The 20,717-nt window shown below is 36.7% G+C and overlaps 1 protein-coding gene across 2 annotated transcripts in view; it reads right to left on the reverse strand.

The window, feature by feature from the left end:
* Positions 1-5,048: 5,048 nt before the first annotated feature.
* Positions 5,049-20,717, reverse strand: part of LOC145979711 (cryptochrome-1-like) — an 88,303-nt gene continuing 72,634 nt past the window's right edge. For both annotated transcript variants that reach the window (XM_083112685.1, XM_083112684.1), the window contains exons 10-11: positions 18,806-18,903; positions 5,049-5,420 (exon numbers count right to left, since the gene is read on the reverse strand). In XM_083112685.1, the coding sequence (XP_082968811.1) occupies positions 5,409-5,420; positions 18,806-18,903 (110 nt within the window). In that variant the 3' untranslated portion in view covers positions 5,049-5,408. The remainder of the gene's footprint in view (positions 5,421-18,805; positions 18,904-20,717) is intronic.

The following is a 20,717-nucleotide window of genomic DNA, read 5'->3' on the forward strand; positions in this document are numbered from 1 at the left end:
AAAGTCATGATTTCTATACCTTCCTGCAATGTATTTTTCATCTTTATTAATGAAAAAGTTTCTAACCATGTGTACAACTTTTCTATTAAAATGAAGTACTAATTTGTTTGCAAAACTGGTTTCTAAAAAGTTCTATTAATTTCGATGGCCACAACCACCACCCTCTTGGGAACTTGCAGTGTTGCTTGGCGAGCTTCCTTTAATTTTAATTACGTGTTATGTGCTAGGTGCATTGCCCTTGCTTGTTCGTCTGCATCATCTTCTGTTGTGCCTAGATGTCGAACTACTGTGGACACCTGGATCACCTTAACCATATTAATGTAACTCTCAAACTAACTGGCCAAAATAACCAACAAACTTACCAACAAATTATACTCCCCCTTTATAATCTAGGTACATATATGATGCAGTGTGGGTGCAAGGCACATATATTACATTGGCAGATCCATTAATCGAAAAATACAGCAACACCTAACAAGCATAAAAAGTCAACTCCACCACCAGACTTCCTAACACGTGAAATGCAACATATAATCAGGAAAATATATACCAGATACATATCTGTTGGCGTTCCTTCTGCACATCAGAAGGCAATAGGTGCCCATTATGGGTAAATGTGGCAACATAAGCAAATTCGACCGACCAGTGACATCATTAGCAATATATCCTGCCACTCGACTCTGGACAAGGTGTCCATGACGAGCCAAGAGCCACTGCCACAGCTACCTGTTGAGGCTATCCCTCTGGGATTACATCTGCTAGGTGAGTGATATTCTTTGTTCTTACTTCATTAAGCACACCTTCTCATTCCATCCACACACAACACGAACAATCCCCTTAAACCTGTGTCATATTACAATATACAGTATTGGCCAGATTATTGGACTCCTTAGTTGAAAAAATGAAACACACATAAGCTCACTTTGTGTAGAGAGATTTTACAGATTTAATGTTTTGTGCGTTGTTATACACACTGCAAGTACTGTCAGTACTCTGTATGCCCACCTTTGGCTCTTTTTGAGCCCATTTTAATCATTGTGTACAATTCCTTTTCACTCTTTTTTTTCAAATTTCAAACTATGTGGTTTATGAAATTATGCGTTGCTCCAAACATACAAATAGAGAACACCCTTACAACAATCAGAATTAATATTATTTCCTTTGTTATAACAAAAAAGTAGCATAAATAACATCGTAAACAATGCACATAATGTTCCAGTAAAAGAAAGGATTGTGGGAAACAAGATTATATTGAAGCAGACTAACAGTTTCATCCAATAAAAAAAAGTTATAACAATTGTCAAATATATTTAGTTAGAACACTTTCAAAACAAGGAAATGTGCTGCTTTTTTTACAATGAGTCCAATAATTTGCCAATACTGTACTTTATCATACATAAACCTACACCATTCCACTTTAAAGCAGGCCACATAGCTGTTAATTTAAAAATAACATTTGCATGAACCTTGTAGTACTGAAAAGAAATATATATTCAAAAAATAATTTTGAATTTTTGAAAATATTTTATAACTATTTTGAAGATAGTTAAAAAGAGGTTGTTTTAGAAACATGTACAATTCGGGAACAAATAAGCAAGATTCATTCCATTGTTTTGGACTCATTTAAACACTTTTGGTTACAAAATACTAAAGATGCTGACCAATGCAGTATTTATTATATAGGTCATTCCATACCATTTTGACCAACCCATGTCGCCTCACCAGTTTTTAAAATAATAATCTTTCAAGAGTTCAAAACTGACATTGAACATTTTTCTCGCGCTTGCGTTTGGATCTGGCAGTCATTTTCTATCCGCAGCATGCGGTGATTTTAATGTTGTCAGACCTTTTTTCGAAAATCGCTGTAATGATTCAAAAACAATTTTCTTCAAAAATAAATGCTCTTTCTTTCTGTTTATTACCATTTTTGCTTCCAGATTAGTATTTTCCATGCTACAGTACAATAAATCAGATAATTTTTTCTTCCTAATTTCTCATCTTTGGGGCACAAAACAACTATGAAGGGGCAAAACACCTTAACCATATCCAAACGCAAGGCCCCCAAAATTTTTTAATGTCAGTTTTGAACACTTGAAAATGGTGAGGTAACAAATGAAAATTGGCTGAAATGGTATGGAATAACCATTACACTAAAACTATTCACACATAATGTTCTAAGACCCTGATGGTTGAAACGTTACATGTGGTATTATTAAATTTTCCAAGTGCACAGATCAAGTGATTATTAGCATGATAATCTAGTACACTATGTGGAAGAAAGTCATTGGACACCACATGTCAGCGGATACCTTCAGTTTTCTTGCAATCAATAGGAAATCGGTCCGCCTTTGGCAGCGATAACAGCAGCCACTCGTCGTAGTAAACTGGCCACAAGGTCTTGTAGTACACCGAGTGGGATATTCCGCCATTCCTCCTGCAGTACAGTCGCCAACCCTGGAACCGTAGAAGGACAAGGCGATCGCCACCTCAATTGGCGCTCCAGTTCGTCCCGTAGATGTTCGATAGGGTTGAGGTCAGGGGTCTGAGCAGGCCAATCCAGTCGGATGACATAATTTTCTGCATACTACTCCGTGGTAGCCCTGGAAACATGACAAGTCGAATTATCGTCCTGGAACACACATTCTTCGTTTCCTTGGAAACTCCACAATGTGGGGAGCATGGACTTGTCGAGAATATCTCGGTAGGACGCAGACGTCATGTGGCCATACACCGGTACCAGTGGACTCACGCCATGCCAGCTGAAATAACCCCAGAACATGATGCCGTCACCACCATATTTCACTGTGGGCACTACACACTCGGGTAACAGATGTTCTCTAGGTAATCGCCATACCCACACTCTCCCATCTGATCGAAACAGTGTGAAGCGTGATGCATCGCTCCATAGGACATTCCGCCATTGCTCCACCGTCCAGTTTCTCCGCTCTTTACACCAGCATAGTCTATGCCGCTTATTGTTTTTTGTTATCAGGGGTTTGTGATCAGCGGCTCGACCATGATAACCGAGCGCATGGGCCTCCTTGCGAAGTGTCTTCGTCGAAACAGTCAAATTGGTCGCACTTTGAAACTCTTCTGCAATCGAATGCATCGGACGGCTCCTGTTTTTCCGAATCTCCCTCTTCAGCACTCTCCTGTCCCGGTCGTCCAATTTCGTGGGTCTTGCACTTCGTGGCGCATTGCTGCAGTGTCCCTTTTCCTTCCACTTCTTGATGACAAAGGCTACAGTTGATTTAGGAACCTGTCGGGCATCAGCTATGCTACGTATACTCATGCCTCCTATGGAGCAGCCTACTATGATCCCTCTTTCAAACATGCTGAGCTCTTTCCTGTTCGTCATTTTATCAGCGAATGATCTGAGAATCCTCCTGCTGCCGTATATATACCCGTCTGTACTCCCTTTTCCATGAGGAGTTCGTTTCAGAGTTGAAACCGGGGTGTCCAATGACTTTCTTCCACATAGTGTATAATAAGTTCATGGTGGTTCTTGATTATTTTCGTTAGGGAGATTAATAAACAAATAATTTTTTTTTGCTTCAAAGGATTTAGGGGGTAGTGCACTCCCCTTAAAAAATATTTACAGGGTGGCTACAGAAATGGAATTCCCTGACTTTTCCAGGACAAAATTTACATTTTTCCCTGACAATTATGAACTAAATTACTACGGATATTCTTCATTTATTTATGCCTAATCGGTAGGGATCTTTATTTTTCATAATTTTTTTCTAAAATTGGTGCCATTCTCAACCCCCCTACAAATTCACTTTTTTTAGTGCACTTTCTGGAGATTAAACCTAAAATTATACTTTCATGGTGTTTTTAACCTACTGTTGTAAATTGTAAGTCACATGGCCTATGCCTCTTTGTGAGAGTTTGATACCTGGGAAGTTATCTTGGGAAAGTTATTTTCCATACCACCTTTTCAACTTTAAGGTAAGGCTTTTAGATAAGGGGATTTTTTCCCATATATACTGAAAGGTGCGAAATGGCCATATGTGGCGACGCACCCACAAATTCTAAACCAATCAATCGATCGATCTCATGTGACAGGTATTAAAAATTGGCATTATCTTTCTTTGAGTTTTTAGTGTTATATGTATTTCCCAAAATTCGTGATTTTATTTTAGAACATTTTGCTGCCAAATATACCAAAACGTACACTTCCATTGTGCTTTTAAACTATTATTTTAAATTGTAGGTCACATTGTCTACGTATTTTCGTGACAATTTGATATGTTGGAGCTGAATTTTGAGGTAGTGATTTTCCATTATTTCTCGCTTTACAAATGCCGATTTTACGACTCCCCTGTGGCAGTACGATTCATTCAATCTCCGCAAGAATTACACCACTTAGCTCGGTAATTCAAAATACTTCTCGCAAGGACAAATACTGATGATGCAGGTCCGGTGTGACAGGAGATACACACTCCGATCTACTGTCAGAACCCTGCCACTTTGCTCTGTGGTGCAAATTGTTCTGATAGAAGTTAAAAAGTCGTGGGAAATATGTATGTGATTTAATGTGAATTTCGGAATTTTTCCATGTATATAATATAATGTAGATTCCGACAGTCGGAATCTGTGGAGTTCTCATTGGAGGGGATGTAGCATTCGTACGCTACAGTAGTATGTATGTAATATGGGTACACTGTTCTTTTAGAATTATCTCTTAGCCTTCATGGCATTTTTAACTTCATGTAATTTTAAATTCCATATCTCAACACCCTCTTTTACCTAATCCTGCATTTATTTTTACATATATGACGAAGTATTTTATATACTGAAAAGAGACCTGAAGAAGCGAAGCGTAGCTTCGCGAAACGTCGTCTGCAACAATTATACTCACTCACGTTAGTTTTTTAGACTTTTTATACTGTAAAAGAACTTATAGTTCCTTTTATTTTCATTCTTATTTGACTTCCTATGTCTCTCAACATTTACAAACAATGAAACATTCTAACAGTTACCAGCCAAGATATTCTCTTGTTCAGATTCTTTTCGCTTCGCACACTAAAGTGAAAAAACCTTAAGATTATCTTACATTTTATTACAGACATTATTTACAAACAACAATGCATAATGTTTTGACCAATAATAAATTATACACAACACAAAATATATGTTTCTAGTTAGGGCTTCAACTTCATGACTAATACTAGTTGTTCCTTTCAGCAACGGTCCATATGAAGCAAAAACCAACCCACCAAAAACTTTGTTCTCGAAACCAACCGCCTCACAATTTGTACTACACACACACATTCACAGAGCAGACTGAGTGTTTCCCTCCTTGAACACTTTTTTTTATCAGGCATCGATCGTGGGAGCATTAGGGCCAGGCTATCCTTCATTGGAACATCAGATGAACAAATCCACGGAATCATTCTGGTTCTTCATTCTGATACCTGAAAATTAATATAGTTTACATCATTGATTTTGGACTAGGGCTTGCAAGTCATACGTACTGATTCTTACTAGTCTTAACGATAATGGAAACAGTCACAATCATTGATGCAACACTGGACAGGTAAAAATAAAAAATAAAATAAAGATTTCTTTCTTGGTAGGAAGAAGTTCTCCCTCCATATCTCCACCAGGTTGAGCTTCATATACTAGACATCCGAACGAGCTCAATTGTCGCAAATATTTTGCTTTCTGTATCTCTCATACTCCAGTTATGTTATTGCGCAAGTACCGTATTTACTAGTTTTTCTTGTATGTACGCATTGCTTGCATTATATAATTATTTTCCTGTAGTTTACGGTTATTACAAGCATAAGAAAACAGTTTTTCTTTGTGACGTTTCAGGAGAACACACGCTCCTTTCATCAGACATTTATTTTCATTTTGACTAAAGATACAGTTATAACAATGGTTAGTAATTTTTTAAACAAAAAGAATCTGTTATATAATGGATGTTGTCAACGTTACATTGTTGTAATATAGCAACTTAACTGTGAAAAAACAGTCTGTTTTATTATTAAATTATGAATCCAAAATATCATCAGGTAATTCAAATTCATCATTGTTTTCACAAAGTCTCTTGATGTTTTCTGTTACATTAAATTTTAAAGATGGTGGCTTACTCCATTTGTGAAAAAGAAAACTCCATACTGGATCTATGTTACCATTTTCATTATTTAATTTATTCCAGTGTTCTTCTGCAATGAACGAAGCTTCCCAGACATTCAACTCTGTGTTTCCCGTTAATCTTTTTAAAACCCTTCTCTTTTTAATCAAATGCTTCTCTTCGATGATATGAGTTGACAAACCTGTTCTTGGGTTTAGATTTATAATGTCCAAATCGTGTTCGTGCCATCTTATTGCCATTTTCCTTGCTGTTTGTCCCACATAATCTTTTGAACATGAACAACTTATATTATATATTCCTGTGGTTTCCACATCTGGTAGAGAGTTTCTCATTTTGAATTCATTAAATGTGCATTCCAAACTCCTTGGTGATTTAAAAACAATTTTGAAATTAAAACTTCTAAAAATTTTTGCAATTTTATGTGAGAATCCCTTGTGGAATGGGATGCACACAAATTTCTTTTCAACAGATTTTTCATCTTTGTCTGTATTTCTTTTTTCCTTAAGTTTTCTTGCAACTTGTTTTTTGATTTGGTTTATTCTGTTAGTATGAAAGCCATTTTCTTTTGCTATATTAAAGAGCCTTTCTTCTTCATTTTTGATATCCTCATTATTAGAACATAGTCTTTGTGCTCTCAGGAAAAAAATTAAAAATATGTTATCCATTGTTATACGCAAATGTTCTGATTTGGCATGGATGTATTTTTCCCCCGCTAATTTTTTCCTATGGACCGATGTTTGAATTGTTGAGTCAGTTGTCTTAATTTGCAGATCAAGGAAAGAAATTACATTACAATTTTAATTTCAATTGTTTTTAAATCACCAAGGAGTTTGGAATGCACATTTAATGAATTCAAAATGAGAAACTCTCTACCAGATGTGGAAACCACAGGAATATATAATATAAGTTGTTCATGTTCAAAAGATTATGTGGGACAAACAGCAAGGAAAATGGCAATAAGATGGCACGAACACGATTTGGACATTATAAATCTAAACCCAAGAACAGGTTTGTCAACTCATATCATCGAAGAGAAGCATTTGATTAAAAAGAGAAGGGTTTTAAAAAGATTAACGGGAAACACAGAGTTGAATGTCTGGGAAGCTTCGTTCATTGCAGAAGAACACTGGAATAAATTAAATAATGAAAATGGTAACATAGATCCAGTATGGAGTTTTCTTTTTCACAAATGGAGTAAGCCACCATCTTTAAAATTTAATGTAACAGAAAACATCAAGAGACTTTGTGAAAACAATGATGAATTTGAATTACCTGATGATATTTTGGATTCATAATTTAATAATAAAACAGACTGTTTTTTCACAGTTAAGTTGCTATATTACAACAATGTAACATTGACAACATCCATTATATAACAGATTCTTTTTGTTTAAAAAATTACTAACCATTGTTATAACTGTATCTTTAGTCAAAATGAAAATAAATGTCTGATGAAAGGAGCGTGTGTTCTCCTGAAACGTCACAAAGAAAAACTGTTTTCTTATGCTTGTAATAACCGTAAACTACAGGAAAATAATTACCGTATTTACTCATGTATAATGTGCACTTATTTTCTCCTTCAGAAAGGAGACTTGATAGGAAATTCTACCAGCTAATTCAAGAAGAACAAGTTACACACAACAACAATGAAAGAAGAGAAGCAGTTAATGTCACTGGTAAAATAGAAACTAAGAACATTGACAACAGATTATTTATAAATCTTACGGATATTGAGGTACCTGATGAGTATATACAAATTTTTCAATTCGGAATGAAATTTGCAATTGGTAATGCTTATATACACAAAGAAGATTTTGTGATTTCAATAGAAAAAGCACTGAATTTCTTAGATGATGAGGATGAAAAGAGAAAATTACGAAGTCTCACACATGATGCTCTTGATGAACGGTTAAATTTTGAATACAACAGAAGAAATAACAGAGGTCCAAAATACACAGAACGGGAGAAAGAGCATATAAGGTTGGGGAAAAAAGTTCATGGCTTCAAGATCTGGTTGAAAGAAAACAACATTTTCTTAATAAAATCAGACAAAGAAAATAAACCTGTCCTTATCCGAATTAAGGACTATAAAGAAAAAATGGAAGAATGTTTCAAAGTAAACAATTTCACAGAAACCTCTCGAAACCCTATAAATAAAATAATAAATGAGGTAAAGAAAGTAATTGAAAGCAGTATCACGATACCAAGGGAAATGAAGAAAAAACTCATTGTCAAAAATTCAACCCTGCCGATTGCCTTTGGACTACCAAAAACTCACAAACCAGGAACTCCAATACGACCCATCATTGCAACTTTCACACATCCTGCATACAAACTATCCAAATATTTAGTTGAAAGACTTGCTATAATTAAACAACAAACACCATTCAGTGTTAAAAATGCATATGAAGTGAAACAGAAACTAAAAAATATTGTTTGGAATAATGAGTATCGTATTGCAAGTTTTGATGTTGAAAATTTATATCCAAGTGTCCCAATAGAAGGTGCCACAGATGCATTACACAGATGGCTTATTGAGATGAAGGTTAACCCAGTAGAATCATGGGAAATGGTTCGATGGTTTACTGTATGTGCAAATTACAATTACTTTATATTTGATGGCAAAATCTATCAGCAAAGTAACGGTCTATCAATGGGAAACCCAGTATCCGGAATCATCTCCAGCATTTTCCTTCATTACATAGAATCTCCAATTGTTAATGCAATAGGTGCGGATATCAAACTCTACATCAGATATGTAGATGATGTGCTAATTATTGCTAAAAATGATAACACCATCATGGACGTATTTAAATTGTTAACTGAATCACATCGTCGCATAAAATTCACTTGTGAACCCATGAATAACAATGTAATTTCTTTCCTTGATCTGCAAATTAAGACAACTGACTCAACAATTCAAACATCAGTCCATAGAAAAAAATTAGCGGGTGAAAAATACATCCATGCCAATTCAGAACATTCGCGTATAACAATGGATAACATATTTTTAAATTTTTTCCTGAGAGCACAAAGACTATGTTCTAATAATGAGGATATCAAAAATGAAGAAGAAAGGCTTTTTAATATAGCAAAAGAAAATGGCTTTCACACTAACAGAATAAACCAAATCAAAAAACAAGTAGCAAGAAAACTAAAGGAAAAGAGAAATACAGACAAAGATGAAAAATCTGTTGAAAAGAAATTTGTGTGCATTCCATTCCACAAGGGATTCTCACATAAAATTGCAAAAATTTTCAGAAGTTTTGATTTCAAAATTGTTTTTAAATCACCAAGAAGTTTGGAATGTACATTTAATGAATTCAAAATGAGAAACTCTCTACCAGATGCGGAAACCACAGGAATATATAATATAAGTTGTTCATGTTCAAAGGATTATGTGGGACAAACAGCAAGGAAAATGGCAATAAGATGGCACGAACACGATTTGGACATTATAAATCTAAACCCAAGAACAGGTTTGTCAACTCATATCATCGAAGAGAAACATTTGATTAAAAAGAGAAGGGTTTTAAAAAGATTAACGGGAAACACAGAGATGAATGTCTGGGAAGCTTCGTTCATTGCAGAAGAACACTGGAATAAATTAAATAATGAAAATGGTAATGTAGATCCAGTATGGAGTTTTCTTTTTCACAAATGGAGTAAGCCACCATCTTTGAAATTTAATGTAACAGAAAACATCAAGAGACTGTGTGAAAACAATGATGAATTTGAATTACCTGATGATATTTGGGATTCATAATTTAAAAAATCTCAAATAAAAATACAACAGACTGCTTTTTTTCACAGTTAAGTTGCTATATTACAACAATGTAACATTGACAACGTCCATTATATAACGGATTCTTTTTGTTTAAAAAATTGCTAACCATTGTTATAACTGTATCTTTAGTCAAAATGAAAATAAATGTCTGATGAAAGGAGCGTGTGTTCTCCTGAAACGTCACAAAGAAAAACTGTTTTCTTATGCTTGTAATAACCGTAAACTACAAGAAAATAATTCTATAATGCAAGCAATGCGTACATACAAGAAAAACTATTAATGTGCACTTTTTCCCACAAATTTTGCCCCCAAAAACTATGGTGCGTATTATGCATGGAATAATTTGGACAGCCAACATGAAACCGTACAGGGTCATTCCATGATTTTGTGACGCATCGATTTTTCATGTTTATGGAACCCTACCATGTTATACGGAGGTTGTTCGCTTTATATCCGACCATTTTCGATTCGGTGCTGCCACCTGGCATATCATGCTGGAACTATGGGTCTGCTGGCGGGAGTAGTGTTGTGTCTGACCTTGTAGATGCGTGAGTGTTGGTAGTGAATGTTATCAAATGGCACCGAAAATCAACCGGTATTGGGAGGGTTACGTAATGGCCCTTTTCCATGCTAAGTTTTCATACGTACGCATTGTGAAACAGTGTCGGGAGAATGGGTTAACACTCGGGCTGACTACTGCGAAAGCTATTGTGGCTCGTTACACACAACAGGCTCTCCTTGCGAAACATTCACCCAGGAAAACCACCAGGAGAAGGGCTGCAAGCCAGCTGCATACACCACCTTCTACCGCGTCACATTGCCGAACGTAAGACAAACTGCAGGAAACTGTATGAAAAGTACCTGGTGGGTTCCAAATAGAAGAAAGATATCGCAATGGATGAATCATATGTCCATCTCACTGCTGGTGGTCACATTCGGGCGATCACATACCGTGACATTGACGGCAAGGGGCGCAGCAACTTTCTTCGTCAGTGCAGGGAAAGTTTCCCTCGTGGCTTTATGATTGTGACGGGATTCGGATATGAGGGTAAGTTGATGATATGCAAGGTGGACAAAAACGTGAAGGTGAATGCCAGATACTTCCAAGACTCCATTCTAACACCTATCTATTGGAGAGACATCCCACAATTGTAGGAATGGACGTGAACCAGGTGATCCATATGGACAAGGCTTCGAGTCATACTGCCAGAATATCACTAAGTTTTTATCAGGAAATGGCAGAGGAATTAGGAATTCGTGTCATTCCGTTTGAAGACATTCCTGTGTAAATCCCAGATGCCAGTCCAATGGATTTTTGCGCATTTGGACTGCTGAAACGACGTCTTCAACATCGCTGCCCGTGCACCCTGGATGGTCTATGGAAAGCTTGCAGGGAGGAGTGGGACAGAATTCTCATGCCTGTCCTGCGCCAGAGCTTGCTGCAATGGAAACTGCGATGCCAGGCGATAGTCCACAATGCTGGGGGTCCGATAGAACATGATCGGTGGTGGCGGCGTGGTATCTCTTAAGGTGAGTATGGTCGGATATAAAGTGAACAACCTCTGTATATTGTTGTAAAGCTTGATTTCTGTAGTTTCTGAATAAGACAACAGGTATTCCATTCAAGATGATGACACTAATGTGCAATGCGATTGAAATAAGCTCATCACAAAATGAAGGAACGTTCTGATATTTATGGTACTTTGTATTAAAAAAAAGATAACAAAAAATAAAATAATAATTAAAATGTATTACTGGCCAAATAATATGACATATATACAGTCAACTCTCGATTCAACGACCTTTCACAGTTCCCAGGAAAAGGGTCGTTATTTCGAAGGGGTCGTTATTGGAATTTGCACCAATTTTTAGCTTAAAGGGAGCTCAAACGGACACAAAGATGCCTAGGAGATGGTAGCACCATTTATCCTGGTAGTTATACAACCTGTTATGCACAGGATGCGTGTTGTGAGAAGGAAAATAGAACGTGAAAAAGTTTTCACAAAAGAGAATTTAAAATTATGTTACTTTGTTTCAATTGTCATTGCTTTTCCAGGAAATTCTTACAATTCTAGTTCATGAGAAACCCGTTCCCACTGAGACCAATGGAAAGGAAAACAATCTCTCGCTTATTGCAAGCGAAACTCGAAGAATCTTGACACCAGTCAGACTGGTGCCAGCAAAAGTCGGGAGATAATCGGGCAGAATGAATGTTGGATTTTATACGGGTTTACTGGAGCATTGTCTGTTACAAGATTAACTGGTAAGATTAGATCTCTCGGGAGAAACAACACAACCTCTCTAGGTACCAGACAAAAAAAATAAAAGGCAGGGCTGTAATTTTCATTCTGGTTCGGCTGTGTAAAATACATCGTAAAAAAAAGTCACTTTTCTTTGCTTCAATCAACTTCATTCACCCTCCTTCCCCATTCAAGGGAGCAGTCCAAACACCTTCCTTGACTTGCATTGTAATCCAGCGTGAAAAAGGAAATGCGCAACTTGCGATCTATTTTCACCCAATGCGTATTGTAGGACAGGTCATTAAACAACGTGGCAGTTGATAATCATTCGGGTTTGGAATTGAATTTCACTTTAAACTGTATATTTAGTCCCGATTAGCCCATCAGCATAAAATGAACTGAAAACAAGCTTTATGAAACTGCGCATTTTACATATCAAAATGGTAGATCGTTATTTACTCTCACGTTAATCGACGATTTAATGTTGGATTTAGGAGTATTCTCGATGTCAAACACCCACCCCTCCAAACGCTTTCCCCTTGAATAATGTCTTTTTAATCTGTCTCAGCGACCATTCCTACATTGAACACTTTTTTTTTCCTCCACATGAATGGTTCTGAAGAAAAGTAAATTAAATTTACAGTTTTGCTTATCAGAAGGCGCAGAACATGAAGTTATTTTAACTCTTGTTTTGCTTTCTGGAGATCGAATTTCATTATCGTCAAATCAAAACAGCTTTGCGAGATTCAAAACAATAACCTTTTTCTTCGCACTGGATGAGTCATCGCTGTTATCGGCAAAGCAAGAGCTTTGCAGACGCTAGACAAAACACCATCGTAAAAACAAGGAGACCCGCTGGAAGTTAGATAACGCAACTGTCGAAGACGGAATTTTTAACAGCAGTGTAAAGAAGAAAAAAATGACCCTTGCTTTACGTTTTACCGTTTTACCAGACAATAATACGGGCAATATTTCCTATGCAGACAACAGCATTAAAAAAAATATATAATAAATAAATTTAAAAAAACAACTGAATTCTGCAATTATCAACATTGCCGTGCACACCAGTGGCGGAGAATGAGATGGGGAAAGGGTAGAGGGTCACCTTTTTTTTACTTGTTCTATGGTTTTTGTTCGTTTTCAAGAATATATCCAGAACTGGTTACCCCATTTTAGACGTCAAAGGAAAGGAAGAGGGGTGGGTCCTTTTCCACCTTCGCCTGTAATCAGCCCGCATCAGCAAGAAAATCGTGGCTGAAACAATCTGCATCCCCCCCCCACGTTTGCTGACAGGAAAAGAGGGAGAAGTCAGTCAGCCAACGGAACACTTTTTCGGCAGATATTACGACATCGACACAATTAAAAAAACGTATGAAGTGGGAAACGGGAGCTATGATGCACGTAAGAGCGAAGTAAACTTTTGTGGAAACCTGGATGACAACGCATTAAGCGGGTTGACGATCTTTAGTTCACCTATGTGGTTTTGATTATCTCTAACAGTTTCGCTTTTTTATGAAGTGTTGCAGGGAACAAAGAACACGTTTTGAATGAAAGCGGTTACCGGAAGTTGTCGGCTACAAGGCCGAGAGTTGCTCACTCACGGGAACCTGCTGAACTCTAGGTCAGAGCTGGACAGATGGGCCAGACTTCCAGGCGCCACTCATCTGTATTTTCGAACATTCCTGCGATCTTATCTCTCAAGGTGGTGTATTTATGGATGAAAGAACTTGACCTGCCATACACATTGGCAAAGACTGCAAGTCCAGCAGTCATTTCGGGCTGCTCCCACCCTTCCCCGCGAGTTTTCAGCAGCTCTTAGGACACGGAAACAAGTCAAGTCGATTTAAAATAACATCCAAGCACATTCGATCTTCTCTTCTCGCATATCCAAGAGTAAGCGTGATAAAACAAGCCTGGCTCGTTGTTGTAGCGGCAGTCGGGTGTGGGGTAACATTGGTGCACTTGAGGGAGGGGAGGGCAGAGGTCAAGTGCTATTGGATATCACTCAAGCATGGTGTGGTGGTGTCTATTTTTAGTTCAGACCTAATTGTGAGCGGTAGAGCGCTCGTAAAGGGAATGAGTGGAGGAAAAAACAACGCATTTTTCGGCCGATTTCCTTCAATTTTTAAATATTTTTTTTTCAAATTTTTCTATCTTTTTCTAAATTTTTCACGGTTCCCGGGAAAAGGGTCGTTACTTCGAGAGGGTCGTTATACCCGGGGTCGTAGAATCGAGAGTTGACTGTATATGGAATGTGTAAATGCCTTAATGGAATAAATCTTGTGCTGCTAACTGCTAGTTTGAGGGTTCTCAATGTACATACATGTTATGTTAGTCATGGAAAAAATATATATTTTGAAGTTTTTTAGAAAAAGTAAAGAGGAAATGAGCAAAACCATGTATAAAAGTTTAAAGGCCATGTCCCACAATTTTTCACATTGTAATGTAATGTTCTGCGACACCAAGAAAAGCAGTGACATTTCTGACGGAATTCGATCATGCACCTCCCATCACATGGGATGTGTATCAGAGGTATTTGTTCATAAAACATTAAAATGCTGACCAAGGAAAAAGTTATTGTATAATAAACATAAACACTAAAAACGTAACGTTTCCACCCTCTAGTAGGGTCTTCTTCAGACGAAGATTCTTACATAATAAATTCTGCCTTCGTCAGCATTTTAATGTTTTAACATGGAAACAAGGCTCAACAGTGTTACTATTTGTTGAGCGAGAAATAACAGAAAATAGCTTCCTGAGCACAGCAAATTCATAACATAATTTTGATCTTGCTTTCTACTATTACAGAATAAATAAGATGGTTAAAGAGTGAAAGCTTTGGGATGCTAAACACAGTGGAGGGGTTGGTGACTTATTGTTTACACAAGAGGATATTCTCCTCTTGGTCCACATAGCAATAGATGACTCACTGAATAGGTAGGATGTCATTCACTCTTGATCGGCATAGCAACAGCCTTTCGACCTACAACTAAAAGCTATTTCTTGAACCTGGATTGAATTGTGTATTACATACGAGATATAATTGTTTGTCACTTTACCCATCAAAAACCAGGGTGCGCATTATACACGCATGTGCATTATACACACGTAAATAAGGTGAGTACCAAAGAAAATAAGCTGTTGGAAATGAAACACTTCTCTGATTGAAATCTCTTCAGTCCTACCCTGAAAAGGCTTCTGTGTAGACCATCCACAACCATCATACTTCCAGCAGAAGAAGCATCAGGGGTAACTGGTTGCGCAGAAGAAATGTAATGAAGATTGAGTGTTTTCATATAGTACCTCCCAGCAACAATAGTTCAAGGAAGAAGAAAAAGAATATCAAAAATTCATCTTTGGCATGGCCCTGTGGCCAGCACAATGGACCGCAGTGAAGAAGAAGAATGTACAGTAGTAGGTAACAATGGTGTATTCTTACAACCACCAAAGTCATGTTGATAATAGGTAGATACATCTTTGGGAAATAAAAAATAACGTTGCCACCTTACAGAAACAAATGCAGGAAAAGCACTACAAAAGACCACTCTTTGATGACACACAATTGAAAGAAAAAAAATAGAATATATACAAACATTTCAGAAAACCATAAATTTCATAAAGTGATGGTTGAACAGTTATAGCCCATTTATAAATAATATCCCACAATGTTGGTAGGGAAACAATTGCCATTTCCAAATTGCATTTGTTGATAATACTAGGAATAACTATATTGTTTTATAATTCGAGTATGTCATACCTTAATACGTAGACAAATGAACAAAAATGACATATCATGTTTTGAAGTAAGTCTTGAAGCTTTCCTGGCGACGAATGATGAACAGATTCTCTCAGGCTAAAGAGAGATAGACCGAGAGAATCTTTTCATCATATCATGTGTTGTTTTGAAAAAAATATGGGTTAACTGCTGCCATGTGGAGGTGGCATATACATACTATACTGCTCATCCTTGAAAGGTTAAATCAATATTCACTGTCATGTGTTTTGAGTTTATCATGACTGTGAAATGTATCAAGATAACATTGTTAGGCCTCCCCGATGGCACAGTGGTAAGCATCGTCACCTTGTAATCAAGGGTTCTGGATTTGATACCCCGTTAAGGCACATAGTGGTTCAGATTCCACTTTAAACTGTAGGTCCATTTCCGATTAGCCTTACTGTACACAAAGTGGACTTCGAGCACCAACTCAAACCAAACCATAACATTGTTTTATAGTGCTTTTTGAAAAAATGAAATAGGTAAATCAACAAGTTGCAGAATAATATTAATACAAACTTGGGCAGAAAAAAGATGTATAGAGGTCAGTTACACATCAAGCATAGTATATACAGTCTAGTACACTTAGCTCAAAAGTGAGCTGAACCTACATATAATTGTAAAGCATTTTTTTAAGTAGAATTGTATTACATTTTCACACAAGCATGCATGGTGGTCTCATTGGAAAATCTGCCATATTTGACGTACATAATCTCATAACGTTGCAGAATTTTCACCATTGCTTTTATCAGAAAAAATGCTTTAAAATTATTTCCACTTTCAACTTTAAAATTCTTAGGCTAATATTTATATTAAAAATAATATAAACAGGAAAAGTAATTGCATATGTAAAATGAAATACCAAAACTGTGTTTACCTTGAAGGAAAAGTATTTTTTTTTCCTCTCATGCTTAATAAACAAGATCATTAATTTTCAATAACTTATATAACATACTATATGCACAGTTTTTAAACAATCAGCAAGAAATTTTGACACAATTTTTGTAGATTTGTTAGTGGGGTTGTGAACTTTATCTGCCAAGTTAATTTTGTTTCCTACATTCATTCAAGGAAATCTTTAAAATTATGTATGATATTTGGGGGGGAGGGGGGGGGGTGAATTTAAAGGACTGAATGGAATTCTAGTGCCATAAATACAAGTTATCCAAGACTTCACAACTAAAATGAGGACCTAATATTAACTATTTTCTCTCGTACTCTGCTCACCTGGTAAAATAATGAAAACAGGATAAAATTACATCTGGACAGTGTGGTAAGCTGCACATTAGAGTACTACTGCACTGGACCACTTTTGCTTGAAAATACTCGATCGAATGAATCTCCCACGCTCGAGCGCTCAATAGTACTGCACTCATAGTGGAATGATTGACAACATCCCGTATTTCAGAGCCTAAGAAGCATTGTCAAGCTAAAACCCATACATGAAAGGAAATCACTCTATGCAATTGTAATTCTAAATAACAATTCCGTATATTATTATGCAAGGCTCAAATACAATATATATGAAAGTACTGTAGACTCGCGATTATGCGAGCTAATTGACCGAGATTACCTCGGATACGGAAAAACTCTGATAATACGAAGATAATGTGCTAATAGGTCGCAACTGACGAAACAACACTTAAAACTGTATAGTAATTATTTATTACTAGTACAACATAAATGAGAAGATTACTTTTTCCGCTTAGAATAGGCCTACACAGACTTAAACACCACCGTAACAATCGGATACGCCGGCAATGTAACGAAAATGTCCAGCGTGGACGGTGACTTGACTCCATAAACAAACGGGGGGGGGGGGGGGGGTTATGAAGCACGATGTTTTCCAACCACTCCCTCGGTTAACCCGGAGCCTTGGTTAATCAGGACTCAGTCAATCGCGAGTCTACTATATGCAATATCTACAGACCGAAACGTAAAATGGATACACATACTGGCAGACCTGCATAAGCAATTACATATATCGTATCACAGTACAAGAAGTTATGTGTACATCATTGTTCACTTACCAAAAAGGATAATTATATTCTGCGAAATAATAAAATGCAGTTATAACATTCAATCGACATAAAATGTCAGCCTAGTCAGTTTCAACCCATAATCATCTATTTTATTTTCATATATCTTGGTAAGATATACAAACTTGCATTTTAGCATGGAGATGATGAGTATGTTAACTAATTTTTTAATTTCACTTCTTTTTTTACTTCACGATCCATATTTGAGGATCCATTGGCCATTACCATAGACAAATGACGAAAATATGTGTACTAATAGGGTTCGAGAGTTCGAGTATATTTTGCTCGTTGGAGCATTTTTCACTCGAGCGGAAGATCTATCCATTCTGCATGGCATCTAGCATTGCCCATGCAAACTATTTGCTGCTCTAGCGAAAAACGCTCATTTCAGTACTCTACTGCACACCCTCATCTCCAAATTTAGTTGCTAACCATAATGATGAAGACAGTACTATTTATATATGGAACCCTCTTTTTACATTTTCTGGCATTATACATTCAATCTTGATGGTTCTAACGTAGCACAACATTGTAAAAAATGTTGGCAGATTTTACATTTTCCCACATTTCACTTTTGTTTTCAAACTTGTTTCCCTGAAGAATGTAAAATTGAGGTTGCCCAGTGTGCACACACAACATGGGGTGGGGGATTGTTATAAGGCTATTCAGAAAATAAGTTCTGTCGGGTGTTAGTTTCTTTTATATATAAATGTACTTTTTAATACAATGGAAAGTAAATCAGGGGGAAGTGCACTTTGTGTAAATTAAGTGTCTGTCTGTTCAGATCAGCCACAAGCTTTCCTCTTCCTTCTTTAAATCTACATTTTTTTTTAAAATGCAATGCACCTTTCTTCTTACCTGAGTAATTTGATTTTCCTTCATGTTATACAAGTGGTGCTTTTTCAGTTCTGACTGCAAGGACTTCTCTTGACAGGAAGGCAAGTTGGATTTCAACCCTAGAAAAATAAAAGTAACAATGTTACTTAAAGTTAATTATTTTCAAAGATATTATTAACTTTTCTGGATGAATTTCATAGACGTTAAAAAACAAAGTCACACCAGCATATAAGTGCTTCATTGTGAACAACTGTGAAAGATACCTAGAGGCAGTAAAGAAAGTGTTTGTAGTATTTGTGGATCTCGAGAAATCATTTTATAGAACTGGATGAGACTTTGAGATGCTGAAGAAAATCGAATCAAAGCAATCTGCACATGCAGAAGAACAAACTGGGAGAGAAGTAATAACACCTACTTAGAAGGGTGGGGTCATAACTGGAGGAAGATGACTACTAAATTTTAAGATTTGCAGACAACATAGCTTTGTTAGGAGATGGTGACTAATATGTTAGAAGATTTAAATACCTGCTATGAGCAGTTCAGGATGAAAATACATGTGGTGAACAAGGCAAAGGTATTGGTTAGTGCCGAAAAAATAAGGAAAGGTAACATTACACTTGAAGATGAATGAAATGAACAAGTGATGACATCTGATACTTGGGTCGGTGCATAAGTTCGTAACATTTTGTTATGGGTTGGCAAAACTGCGTTGCCAAAAGTTCCTCGTCTGTTATTCCATTGTCACTGCTTAGTTTGTAGTTGTGTGTTCGTGAATACAGTGTATTCTAATACTAAGCATATTTTGTCTATTTTGCAGACGAAGGAGATTGTGAATAATTTGTTAGAAGACTCAAATACCTGCTATGAGCAGTTCAGGATGAAAATACATGTGGTGAACAAGGCACAGCTATTGTCATTGCTTTGCACATTTTGTCTATTTTGCGGATGAAGGAGATTGTGAATAATATGTTAGAAGACTCAAATACCTGCTATAAGCAGCTCAGGATGAAAATACATGTGGTGAACAAGGCACAGCTATTGTCATTGCTTTGCACATTTTGTCCATTTTGCGGATGGAACAAGATGCAGTGTCAAGTGAACAAAGTTGAACATTTCCGGCACATTCTGCTCTTCGCATTTAACCGGGCATCAAGTGCAGCTGTAGGAAGTACTTCCTAATAAAGCACTTGCTGAAACTTGGCTAAATTATTTCTTCAAATCAGAAACAATTTGTGAGGTGTATGGGGCTAATACCATATACTGAAAAATACAGCAGTTCTACAGGCGAGGCATCGAACTCCTCCCCAACGTTCGCAGATGGTCATTGACAATGGAGGCCACTACATTAATGACTGAGTGAGTGTTGTTGTGACTGTGTATTGTTAGACTACAATAACAATGTTTCATCTTAACACATTTGTACTTGTGTTAATTAATTATTGTATTCCTGTTAATGTATGTTATAAAACACTACGAACTGATGCACTGATCCTATATAATAAGCAGTGACATAAACTGCAATCAGGAAGTTGAAGTTAGAATTGCAATGTTGATGAAAGCCTTTAACTAGGGGCACACATATTTAGTTTCTGACAAAAACACGAAATGTGAAATAACACTTTCTAATGTTCATTTCTCATGTTCCTGAAAGATGTGAGGTGAGTTTTGCTACCATGTTTTGTCACAAAATGATGTGAAATGAACAGCAAAATTAAAAAATAACTCAAACACGAAAATTAGAAAATTCAGTAAGTTCACTACTCATTTTTCCACACAAATTTCCTTCGAGATTGATTTAGCCATCTGTCTGGTGGCTTCGTCCTGTCTTGCTGCGGGCAGCATGGAACAAGGAACCACACTCGATCACGAAGAAAATTTGCATGGAAAAATAAATACTGAACTTATCAGAGTGAATCGCCTATCTCTGCATAAC

The sequence above is a fragment of the Lepisma saccharinum genome, chromosome 26 (genome assembly GCF_977018435.1).
Source record: "Lepisma saccharinum chromosome 26, izLepSacc3.1, whole genome shotgun sequence".
Lineage (NCBI taxonomy): Eukaryota > Metazoa > Arthropoda > Insecta > Zygentoma > Lepismatidae > Lepisma > Lepisma saccharinum.